Source organism: Strix uralensis, chromosome 30 (genome assembly GCF_047716275.1).
Source record: "Strix uralensis isolate ZFMK-TIS-50842 chromosome 30, bStrUra1, whole genome shotgun sequence".
Classification (NCBI taxonomy): domain Eukaryota; kingdom Metazoa; phylum Chordata; class Aves; order Strigiformes; family Strigidae; genus Strix; species Strix uralensis.
The window spans coordinates 227920-240485 of record NC_134001.1 but is presented as its reverse complement, the minus strand read 5'-3'; the positions used below and the strand labels follow the sequence as shown (position 1 = coordinate 240485).

Sequence of the window (12566 nt, the reverse complement as noted above, 5' to 3'; positions counted from 1 at the left end):
AATGTCGCCCAGCACCACTCCCCAACACCCCAACACACCCCCCCAGACTAAGTCCCCCCAGTTCCCTCAGCCGCTCCCCATCAGACCTGTGCTCCAGACCCTGCACCAGCTCCGTTGCCCTTCTCTGGACACGCTCGAGTCATTCAATGGCCTTTTTGGGGTGAGGGGCCCAAAACTGAACCCACTCATCGAGGGGCGGCCTCACCAGTGCCGAGCACAGGGGTGAGATCCCTTCCCTGTCCCTGCTGGCCACGCTATTTCTGATACAAGCCAGGATGATGCCATTGGCCTTCTTGGCCACCTGGGCACACTGCTGGCTCCTGTTCAGCCGGCTGTCAATCAACACCCCCAGGTCCCTCTCTGACTGGCAGCTCTCCAGCCACTCCTCCCCCAGCCTGTAGCCCTGCTGGGGGTTGTTGTGGCCCAAGGGCAGCACCCGGCCTTTGGCCTTAGTGAAACTCCTCCCGTTGGGCTCAGCCCATCGCTCCAGCCTGGCCAGGTCTCTCTGCAGAGCCTCCCTACCCTCGAGAGATCAACACTCCCACCCAACTGGGTGTCATCTGCAAACTGACTGAGGGGGCACTCGATCCCCTCGTCCAGACCATCGATAAAGATGTTAATCAGGAGTGGCCCCAAAACCCAGCCCTGGGGGACACCACTCGTGACCGGCCGCCAACCGGATTTAACTCCGTTCCCCACCACTCTTTGGAAATGGTGTCAAAGGCCTCACTGAAGTCAAGGTAGACAACACCCACAGCCTTTCCCTCACCCAATGAGCAGGTCGCCCTGTCGTAGAAGGAGATCAGGTTTGTCAGGCAGGACCTGCCTTTCCTAAACCCGCTGGCTGGGCCTGATCCCCTGGTTGTCCATTATGTGACTTTCAATGGCACCCGAGATGACCTGCTCCATGACCTTCCCTGGCACCGAGGTCACACTGACAGCTCTATAGTTTCCTGGATCCTCCTTCCTGCCTCTCTTGTAGATGGGTGTCACGTCTGCCACCCTCCAGTCCAATGGGACCTCCCCAGTCAGCCATGACTTCAGGTAAATCATGGACAGCGGCTTGGCGAGCACGTCTGCCAACTCCCTCAGCACCCTTGGGTGTAACCCATCCGGTCCCACAGACCTGTGTGCAGCCAAGTGGTGCAGCAGGTCTCTGACCACCTCCTCTTCAACTGTGCTGGCCTCAGGCTGCTTCCCCTCCCCATCTCCCAGCTCACGAGGCCGGGTGTCCAGGGAACAGCCAGTCCCACTGCTAAAGACTGAGGCAAAGGAGGCGTTGAGCTCCTCAGCCTTCTCCTCATCCTTAGTGACCACGTTTCCCTCTGCATCCAGTAGGGGAGGGAGATTTTCTCGAATCCTCCTCTTGCTGTTGATGAATTCATAGGAAGATTTTTTGTTCTCCTTAACAGCTGCAGCCACGCTGAGCTCTAGCTGCGCTTTGCCTCTCCTAACGCTCTCCCTGCATCACTTCCCTACAACTTTATAGTCTTCATGAGAGACCTGCCCCTCTTCCAAAGGCGGTAGATTCTCCTTTTGTTCTGGAGATGCAGCCAAAGGTCCCTGTTTAGCCAGGCCGGTCTCCTTCCCCGCCTGCTTGTTTTCCGGCACACGGGAACAGCCCGCTCCTGTGCCTTTACGACTTCGCTCTTGAAGTGTGACCAGCCTGTGTGGCAGTGCCCCCCCCAGTGAAAGCAGCTGCTTGGCTGCTGGAGTGCAGCAGCTCCTGACGGCCTTTGCTCTCGGGGTCTCACGGCAGTTGGGGCCTTTGGCCAACGGGAGCCACCATTGCCCACAGGGCAGATTCACCCGGGTGTCAGCGGAGGCCCCTGGGAGCCATTTGGAGCCCGTCCCCTGCGGCAGCAGCTGCGGTCGAGGCCTCTCCCCTGGGGTGGGGACGCTGCCCAAGGAAACTCCTCGAGGGGCCTTGGGTGGGGACGCTGCCCTGAGCAGGTCCTCGAGGGTGAGAGCCCTCGCGTGTTGGGTGAGGGACGGAGCCTTTTGGGTTGTCACGAAACCCTGGGGAGTTGTTCTGTCTCCTCTCACAGACATTCGAACCTGGCATTGGCAGAGAGCTAGCTAACTGTGTTAATAATGTTTTTTTTAATTTTTGGTGCTTGGCTGTTTATTTGAGAGCCTCCCTAACAGCTCAGGCTTCCACACTTGCACCTTTTCCATCAGATGGGTGGTTGGTTATAACTCAGTATAACACCTGCTGGCACAAGGGTTATCAGTTATCGGGGATGGAGCGGTCCCAAGGGATTGGGGGGGGTGTCTCAGGGGGATGGGGGGGTCCCAAGGGAATCGAGGTGCCAGGGGGATGGGGGACCAGGTGGGTGTCCCCACAGACCCCCAGGACCACCCCAGATCCCCCCCAGACACACTCTGACCCCCCAAGGACCCCCTGGATGCCCCCAGGAACTCCCTGGACATCCCCTGAACCCCCCAGGGACCCCCGAGACCCCCCCAGAGACCTCCTAGAACTATCCCAGGGACCCTTTGGATGTCCCTGGGACCATCCTGGACCACCCAGTTCCCCCCAAAGACCCCTCAGGACTCCCCCAGGGGCCTCCAGAACCCGAGGTGATGGGGGTGTGGGACCCCCGGTGATGGGAGTGCCAGGCTGTGGGGTGACACCCCCCCCTCCATGTGTGTCCCCCTGCTCCAGTCCTTCCTCTACCTCACCTGGTACATGGCCATGTCCCTCCTGAGCCACTACAACAACTTCTTCTTCGCCTCCCACCTCCTGGACATCGCCAGGGGGGTGAAGACCCTACGCACCATCCTCTCCTCTGTCACCCACAACGGCAAACAGGTGTGGGGGGGTGGGTGGGGGTCCCCTGACGCTGTCCCTGTCCGCTGTTGTTAGGTGTTGGAAATTAGGGATTGGAAATTGGGTATGGGAAGTGTGAGGAAGGCAAAAGAGCAAAACAGTGAGAAATTCGCAGCAGTGAGACGTTTTCCTTGACAGCGAGTGCCCAGAATAAACACAGGACGGGGGGGTGGGGGGGATGGTCCAGTGATTTGTGGTTGGTGTGGCGCCGAGGAGGAATGCGAAGCGAGGTGCAGGCCGTGCGGTCCCATCCTTTCACTCAAGGGCAGATTTATCTCCTGTTCTGCTCGGTTCCCTCGAAATAGGATTTTTTGTAGCAACCCGCCAGCTCTGTGCCTCATCCTCCCTTCTTCCCACACAAGCTGCACCCGCCGTACCAAGCCGACCCTGCTTCCCGTCCTCTCTCTTTTCCCCACAAAAACCCGCCGTGCCCCTTGGCACCACGAAACTAATTCTGTTATTAATGATAGAATAACGATTTGACTCCAGTCCCCCCGCTCACCGCGCCTACTACAGTAAATAGTACCCCAAGTCTGTACCTGCCTGGGAGGGACGATAATCCGACCCCAAACCGGAGGGACAGACGGACGGGTTTGTGCTCCCCCCCCCAGAGGGGACGCCCTTTGGTAAGATCCCCTGGGCCACCCGAGTGTGTCCCCGGGACTGTGTGTGTGTGATTGCCATCGGTTTGGTTTGCTTTCTCTTTTTGTGTGTCGTGCTCTAGAGCCAACCTGCGGTTTGTGCATTTATCGCAGGCAATCTTCAAGAATCTGTAAATGTTGCCTGAAAATAAACCGTCCTGTTGGTGAACCTGACGGTTTCTCCCGAGTGCCTGCTCGGGCCGGGTCAGACTTACAGTCACGGGCCCAGCTGGTGTATTAATCCCAACAGAATGTAATACCTATGAAGGGGTAAGTCCAGCCGCCCCTCGCCCCTCTGACCGCTGAGGGCCGGCTAGAACCAAACGCAACACCGGTGATGGGGGACCCCCCTGTTAAACGGGGGACCCCCCCGGCCCTACCTGCAGGGGGTGTTGGGGTTGTTGGGGTCCCAGGCGCCGCTCTGGGCGGGCGTGCGGCTGCCGTCGTGCAGTGGCGTCTGCGAGCCGTAGTGCGGCGTGCGGCTGCCTGCCAGGGGCACCCGGAGGCTCCGTCAGCCCCCCCCGAGCCCCCTTTGGCTGGGGGGACCCCCAAGAGCCCCCCCTTTGGCTGAGGGGACCCCTCTGAGCCCCCCCTTCTCTGTGTCCTACTTCAGCCCTGTCACCTCTGTGTCCCCCAAAGTGCCATCTCAGCCTGGTCCATCCCCCTTCAAGTCACCCCAGTGTCCCCTCTGTGTCCCCCCAACCCCTGTCCCCTCTGTCCCTGGGATCCTCCCCGTCCCTGTGTCACCCCAAACCCCTCCATGTCCCCCCAAGATCCCACTTCATCCCCCCAGGATCCCCCTAATCCTCGTTCCCTCCATCCCACCGTGTCCCCCCAACGTCCCACCTCATCCCGGTCCATCCCCCTAGGCCACCCCAATGTCCCCTCCGTGTCCCCCCAACCCCTGTCCCCCCCATCCCTGTGTCACCCCAATTGTCAACCTTTGGTGTCCTATACACGGGAGTGGGGATTTTTCATGCAATCCGATTTTTGGTTTTGAGTGTTTTACTTGTAAAAATCACGTTGGGGTTGTGTTTGGAGGTGATTTTGACTGTGAAAACTGTAGGAGGTGGTCAGGTTGGGATAGGGCAGAGCGCTCGGGAGAGCTCAGACAGGCGTTCTGTGGGAATTTCGTGTAAAAAATCAGTAAAATCCTTGAATTGGGCTGGGACAAGCGAACATCCATTAGGAAGGAGCGCGCCCTAGTGCTCACCCGCTGCGGCACCGGGGCAGCCTGTTCGTGCTGGGGCCGAGCGCTGTAAGTAAAGTATCTCTCCTCTAGCAGGAGAAGTAATTTTGTGTTAATTGTTGTCTCGAATTCAGGTGCACACGCTGCGCCGCGGGGAGAGCACACCTCTGCACCATCGGCCTGAGGGGGATGTTGTCAGCTTCATCGGGTGGTGTGTTAAGGTAAAGTAGAGGGATGGGAAGCGGCCGGAGTGGGGGAACAGTCAAACGAGACCCCGCTGGTGCTCTAGGGACAGGATTGGGAGTTTTAACTCGTATTGATTCGGAAATAATAATGAACAAACTCGCTGCAGTAACCAGTGACCTGAACAAAATACAGTATCCTCTAAAATCCTCCCTCCTAACTCTGGGCAACAATCAGTGGCTCATGGCAAGTGCATTTCCACAACGGGAGAACCTCAATGAAAAGGATAACGAGGTAATTGTAGATGCATTAGACACGATTCAAAGTAACGTTTCGACAGCCCTCAGTTGTGTCCAAGCTCAGTTATGGATACAGCCAACAGCAGCTGCAGTCATCAGGGAAGGTGAGGACGGGATCCAAAGGTAATATGGGATAATGCAGCAGAATTTGAAAGAAGATTTCAATCATGGGGGCACTTAGTTAATTTTACCTTTGACCCCCTTAAGAACACAGCCACAGCTTCTGTATTAACGATATATCGAGCTCGGGTACATAAAATAGATCCGATTGTGGCATTGGGATTGAATCATCACGGAGCTGTGATGTATCCCTCAGAGCACAGGGTATGGGCTATAAAAAATAAGAAGAAATGGCAAACTATTGATGTTGAGGCCTGTACTGTGCGAGACCAGCAGGGATTCGTTTGTGAAGATGACACCACCAAAGCTCATGACATTTGTCTGGACACTGAACAAAACGTCTGCCAATTCGAGATTCACCCCAGTGGAACCCCAGAGACTGTTATAACTTACGTGGGGGTGGGATGTGTTTGTTTAAGAACCCTGTGTGACTTTGTACAAGTAGATGACCTTACAATAGACACAAGTAATCATTCCAACAGCTGTATCTGCAATTTCGTTAGTCTTACAGGGTGTGATCTCAGTTGTACTGCTCCTGTCACAACCATCTAATTATAAATTAGTTCAAGACTGGCAGCCCACCCTACTGGAATGGATCTGACCCTAGTGAGAAAACTTTTGCATCACGAAAATTTAAAAAGATTGATGAACCAGGTCCAAGAAAGAGGACAGAAGACTTTAATTACTGTCCAGCATGCTACAGAGACAACACACCAAGTCATGAAACGAGTGAAGTCAGAGGGAGAACACTGTTGGTGGGATGTGTTTGCAGGCTATTCCCCATCAGCTTCCAAAATCTTAAATATACCGACTCACCCGATACCGATATTGCTAATAATCACGACAATGTTAACGACGGTGAATCTTCTCTTTTGGTGTGAATTGAAGAACCTAACAAAACAGATATGGGCCTTACGGACAGTAATAAAATATAGTGAAACCCTTTTGACTGCAGAAGAATTTGATGAGGGAAAAGAAAAGGGGGAATTGGTACAGAGAAATGATTACTTGTTTTGAGACTTATTTACTTACAGAAAACTGCTTAGCAACTTATTTACTTACTTACAGCAACCTATAGTATTAATTTTTGAATATTGCTAAGAATCCTGCTGGCCCAGACTGTTCTGTGGGGTTTTACCAAGGACTGCTGTGTCCATCAAAACAAAGCCGTTTGCTGTGAAAATCTACCAAGAGCTGCAGCGTTCAGCAAAATGCCTTGGTTTTGTCCTTGGGAAGCAGGTGTGCTCTAACGAGTTGGGCCTCGGTAACTGTCCTGGTTCAGGCAGGACAGGGTTAAGTTTCCCCAGCAGCGGGGGGAAGCTCTAGCCGGGTTATTCCACACCGCGCGGCAGCGCGGGAGAGTCGGTGAGCGCGTGGGTTGTGCCATCGCTCTGCTCTCCCTGCTGTATCGGTACAGACCTGCTCTGTTCATCGGTATCGCTGTTACTGTTACTGTTGCTGTTTGCTGTGTCGCTGTTGCTCTGTTGTATTAAACCTCTCCTTATCTCAGCCCCGGGGTTTGTATTTCACTCCCTCTGTGGGGGAGGGGCAGCGGCCGCGTGGTCTCAGACCCCGGCGGGACCTAAAGCACCTCACTCCCCCACAGAACTGTAGAGCCAGCGCTGGTGACTTACTGTGGTCTCAACAAACGAGGCATTTCATCCACATTCTTCTCCACAGGAGAGTGAGTTAAAACTTTCAGACCTCAAACCTACTAACGACTTTTTGAGATGTGTTTTATTCATTAACGGTGAGGTTGGTGACTGTACTAGACCGTGGATAAAAGACGCATCGAAACATCAAGACGCAGCTCATCAGATGTGGCCTGAGGTTTGTGACCGGTGCCACTGCTGGGCCCTGCTGCCCAGCGGCACTGAGGCTCTTCTCTGCTGGCACAGCATTTCACCCAGAGCCAGGTGCTCTGCCGTGGAAGTTTTGTTCTCTTACCGCCTGACTAATGCAGATTGTGTTGTGTTCTCTGTAGCCCTTCTTTCCTGAGCAAGGTCTCTCAGCTCTCCTGTAGGAGACAGGTACAACTCAGACCAAGTGCCCACATTTCAGATGTGCTGTCACCTCCAGGGCTCTGCTGGCAGGGGGAGGACGAGAACGGGCGTGTTCTCACGGTGAGACCCAGTGCTCTGGGCTGCGGCGTCTGACATCTGCTGAGTGCCGCCCGCTGCCAGGAGTCCTTCCCGAGAAGGGCAGCAGGGCTTGCAGAGCACACGGCGTCAGAGGGTCGGCCATCACAGCCGTGTCCCTCTTCAGTTGGGGTGTAGGTTTTTGCCATCTTGCTTCACAGGAGTCATTCTATGGCACAGTCTTGGGATGTAGTTTGTCTACTGAATCAACAGGCAGAGTCATGAGTTTTAAAGCTCAGCAGACCCCAACACGTGTCATTCCTTACGCCTTTGCTTTCCAGAGTTGTGTTCTGATGAGCCCGGGGCCCACGGAATAGAGGTGGAGATGGTGTGTCAGGCAGACGTGCACCTTGAGCGACCACCCTCTTTGCTCTGCAGCCTGGCAGAAGGAGGAGGAGCCGTGGCCAGGCAAGCTGAAGGAGGAGAGGTATGAGGCAAAGCCAGGCTCACAAACCCTGTAGCAAAACAACCCATATCTGCAGTTTCTGGGGCAAAACAGAGGCGGCAGACTGCTTTCTTTGAAGCAGCTGTGCTCTGGGACTTTGCGTTGTTAGATGGCTCATCAAGAGGACAAGCCTGAGAGCAAGCTTTTTGTGTACCTTGTACAGTTGTGAGTCAAGCAGTTAGCTTAGCCATGTTCGTGATGGCAACACCCTAAACAAATACTTGCAAGGCTCTGAAATTCAAAAAATCATCCTCCTACCTTATAACCTCAGTAGCAGCGCAATGCAGCCGTGATTTCCAAGTAGTCAGCGGATGATGGGAGTAATTCCCCATCAGCAGTAAGCTGGAAAGGGAAACCTATGTTATTCATTGGAACTCAACCTTATACATTTGTTTTTTCACTCTTGCCTTACAAGGATATAACAGGAGATCCTGTTTGTTATAACAAACAGGGTAGAAAATAGGAATGCTGGAAAGTGCAGAAAATCCTGGACCGCCTTCCGCTTGCCCCACGGCTAAGTGTCACCTTTATTTGCAGTCCCAGTAAAGCCACGTGTCTGGAGACCAGGGCATGCTGAGGCAGCAGGAGAGGCTTAGTCTGGCCGGTCCCAAGACACTTGCCTTTCCGATTTACCAAAAAGAAAGCCGGTACCTCGAGGAGGAAGTTCCCCTCCGGCCTGTGGGGGTTTTGCTGCTGCCCAGGCTGAATGCACGCCTGCTCTCCAGCACTTTCTCCTGTGAATGCTTTTCGCAGAAGCAGAGGCTGGAGGGACCAGATGCTGCATAGACTCATGTCCTCGGTCGTTGTGGTGTTTGAGTCGTTCTTCCAGGTCAGAGAAGTGGCAGCTGAAGTCTGAGCGTTTGACAGGTGGCATTCTCTTGGCAGGAACCGTGCGAAGGCTGGCAGACACCACCGCTGCAGGCCCAGGAGGAGCCCTCCGCGCCGTCGGCACCGTGGGCATTTGATGAGCAGGGCTTGGCCGAGCTTTTTGACTCGGCCTTGCACATCGCTAGTGAGAGCGACTGTTGTAATTGACCCCACTGAGAGAAGGAAATGGTGCTGGAGGGGCTGGCAGGGAAAAGAGCAAAGCCGGGGCACTGCTGGCGGTGCTGGAGGTTCTGGTGGTGATGGCGGTGCTGGTGGTGATGATGATGATGACGACGATGATGGCGGTGCCGGCGGTGCTGACAGTTCCGGCGGTTCTGGTGGTGCCGGCGGTTCTGGCGGGGCCGGCAGTGCTGGTGGTGCTGGTAGTTCTGGTGAGGATGATGATGATGGTGGTGCTGGTGATGATGATGATGAAGATGATGATGATGAAGATGATGATGGCGGTGCCAGCGGTGCGGGAGGTTCTGGCGGTGCTGGTGGGGCCGGCGGTGCTGGTGGGGATGATGATGATGGTGGTGCTGGTGATGATGATGGCGCTGCTGGAGGTTCTGGCGGTGCTGGAGGTGTTGGCGGTGCTGGCGCCAGTTGGGGTCCCCAGCCCAGGGAGGCCCAGGATGGAGCAGGGTGGTGGTTTAAGCCCAGCCAGCAGCTCAGCCCCACACAGCTCCTTGCTCACTCCCCGCCACGGGATCGGGGAGAGAATCACAAGAGTAAAAGTGAGAAAACCCCTGGGCTGAGGTAATGACCAAAAGCCACACAGGAGCAAAGTCGGCAGCACCAGAACCACCACCGGCACCTCCACCAGTGTCCATGTCCCAGCCCCTCTCCACAGCCCCACAGACCTCATCAGCGATGTCACCACCACCAGCAGTGCCACCAGTGCCCCGGCGCCGGGCTGCTGGCCGTGGGGACATTGCGACATCACTGATGAGGTGGCCCCGGCACAAAGGGCCCGAGCCCTGCCCCGCTCTATAAAAGCGGGGTGGGAGCGCAGAGCCCCGACTCCCTGAGGGCCCGGGCAGTGGCCGCCCCTCTGGGCACCGCCAGCATGGCCCGGTGCCGCCGCAGCAGGAGCCATAGCAGGGGCAGCAGCCGCTGCAGCACCCGCAGCTGCCGCACCCAGTCGCGCTCCACGAGCCGCCGCAGCCGCCGCACCCGCAGGACCCTCGGCACCCAGCAGAGCCCGGTCGGGTCCAAGCATCGCCGGTACCGGAGCAGCCGCCCTCGGCGGGGGACACGCAGCTGCTGCTGCTGCTGAGACGCCCCCAGTGTCCCTGAGGGCCCCGGGCACCACCGCCACCATGTTCCTGCCCCACCGCTGGGCCCCGCTCACCCAATAAAGCTGCAGTGATCACAACATCGATGTTGTAGGGCACAAACCCCCATTTCACCTCGGAGAGATTAAATTCTAGGGTGCAAACTTTTGATTCTACGGTCAAAAGCCGCCCTTTAATGCTCCAAGCCCCTCCGTTTTAGGGCTCTGACTCTCCTTTTTACTGTTCAAGCCCTATTTCGGGGTCCAAACCCGCCTTTTTCGGGTGCAAAGCCTCATTTCTAAAGCTCCAAGCCCCTCGTTTTAGGGTCCAAACCCTCATCTCCCTACCCCACGCAGCCATTTTCCCCAGACACCCCCTCCCCTCAGGGCACACACCCCACTGCCGAAGGCCCCATCCCTCCCGCCGCCCGGCTGCGCAGGCTCTGGCCCCTCCCCCATCCACTCCCCCGACCCACCCCCCGCCGCGTCGCATCAAGCCCGCTGCTCTCCGACGTGGCGGGGGGGTCCTACGCGACACGCCCCGAACTCACAGCGACCCCACCGCGCCCCCCCACACCCCCCATCCCCTCCCCCAGACGCTCCCCCACACTCCCCCCCCCCGCTCCTCCCCACCCCCCCGCTCCTCTCCCCCTCCTCGCGCCCCGACCCCCACTCCCGGCGCTCCCAGCATGCCCTGCGGTGCTCATTTGCATGTAGGCGGGGACACGCCCCGTTGCCGCCCCCAAACCTGCCGCAAACATTTCCCTGCTGCTCGGGGGGAAACTTTTAGTTTTTGCCCGTTTCTTTGGGCGGGAGCGGCGGCTTAAACGGGGGTGCGGGGTTGGAGGATGTTGGGGACCCCCGGGGCCGGCCCTTGGGGGTCCCGGGGGGTCCCCAAACCTCCCCCCCCGGGCGGGGGTCAGAGTCTCCTCCGGCAGCCGAGGACGGTGACGAGCAGCAGCACCTCGGTGGCAGCGGGGGGACACGGAGGGGGGGACACACATGGGGGGGTCAGTGGGGTGCGGGGGGGTCACCCCGAAAATAAGCCCCCCGACCCACCTGCAGAGGCTGAAGAGGAGCCAAGGTCAAGGCCAGGGCAGCCCCCGCGTGCGCCCCCAGCGCTGCCCCTGTCATTGAAAACAACCCCAAAATTGGGGGGGACCCCAAAAACCCCCAACCCCCACCCCCAATTCCAGCAGCACCCCCGATAAGGAAGGAGGGACCCCCCCGCCGAGTCTCCAGGGTACCCTGGTGTGGCTCCCCCCCATTGCTTTGGGGTGCGTCCCCCCATTTTGGAGTCCCCCCCAATTTGAGGTGTCCCCCCTCTTTTTGGGTTTCAGCTCCCCCCCATTTCAGTGTGTCCCCACCCAATTTCACAGTCTCCCCCCCCATTTTGGGGTCCCTCCAATTTTAGAGGTGGCACTATTTTTGGACCCAATCCTGCCTCATTTTTCTACTCTAAGCCCTCATTTTTAGGGTCCAAAACCTCATTTTTATACTCCAAGCGTTCATTTTTCATAGACAACCCCTCACATTTAGGGCACAAACCCCCATCACAGCTCTCAGAGCTTCACTTGCAGAGCCCAAAGCTTTGACTCGGTGGTTAACAGACCCTTTTCATCCTCCCAACCCTCCTTTTTAGAGGCCCAACTCTCCTTTTTACAGTACAAACCCTCTTTAGGTGGGGTGAGGTAGATGGGCTGATACCCACGTGCTGAGTTGTTCTGTTGCTCTACGGGGCCTTCAGACGAAGCCCATGGCTCCAGAACACCCACCCTGCTTCAGATCCCTCAGCGCTGGCTCAACCCGACTCTTCAACCCCTCCAGGGATGGGGACTCCCCCCCTGCCCTGGGCAGCCCATTCCAACGCCCAACAGCCCCTTCTGCAAAGAAATCCTTCCTAAGAGCCAGTCTGACCCTGCCCTGGCGCAGCTTGAGGCCATTCCCTCTTGGCCTGCCGCTGGGTCCTTGGCTCAAGAGACTCCTCCCCCCTCTCTGCACCCTCCTTTCAGGGAGTTGTAGAGGGCCATGAGGTCTCCCCTCAGCCTCCTCCAGACTAAACCCCCCAGGTCCCTCAGCCGCTCCCCATCAGACCTGTGCTCCAGACCCTGCACCAGCTCCGTTGCCCTTCTCTGGACACGCTCGAGTCATTCAAAGGCCTTTTTGGGGTGAGGGGCCCAAAACTGAACCCACTCATCGAGGGGCGGCCTCACCAGTGCCGAGCACAGGGGTGAGATCCCTTCCCTGTCCCTGCTGGCCACGCTATTTCTGATACAAGCCGGGATGATGCCATTGGCCTTCTTGGCCACCTGGGCACACTGCTGGCTCCTGTTCAGCCGGCTGTCAATCACCCCCCAGGTCCCTCTCTGACTGGCAGCTCTCCAGCCACTCCTCCCCCAGCCTGTAGCCCTGCTGGGGGTTGTTGTGGCCCAAGGGCAGCACCCGGCCTTTGGCCTTAGTGAAACTCCTCCCGTTGGGCTCAGCCCATCGCTCCAGCCTGGCCAGGTCTCTCTGCAGAGCCTCCCTGCCCTCGAGAGATCAACACTCCCACCCAACTGGGTGTCATCTGCAAACT

At 57.2% G+C, this 12566-nt stretch overlaps 1 protein-coding gene across 2 annotated transcripts; it reads right to left on the bottom strand.

Annotated features, from left to right (window-relative positions):
* Positions 1-6614: 6614 nt before the first annotated feature.
* LOC141935967 (uncharacterized) lies at positions 6615-10338 on the bottom strand. 2 transcript variants are annotated; one of them, XM_074852656.1, is made up of 2 exons: positions 8107-10338; positions 6615-7858 (listed from the first exon to the last, which is right to left on the bottom strand). In XM_074852656.1, exon 1 carries the CDS (start codon positions 10037-10039, stop codon positions 8858-8860), a length of 1182 nt encoding a protein of 393 aa, XP_074708757.1. In that variant the 5' UTR covers positions 10040-10338; the 3' UTR covers positions 6615-7858; positions 8107-8857. The 2 variants fall into 2 exon arrangements, with proteins under 2 accessions (XP_074708757.1, XP_074708758.1); XM_074852657.1 differs by having other exon boundaries at positions 6615-7816.
* Positions 10339-12566: the final 2228 nt, after the last annotated feature.

What these genes read in the sequence shown, in the direction of transcription:
- LOC141935967 (XM_074852656.1), bottom strand. Translation starts at nt 10,039, where the DNA reads ATGGTGGCGGTGGTGCCCGGGGCCCTCAGGGACACTGGGGGCGTCTCA.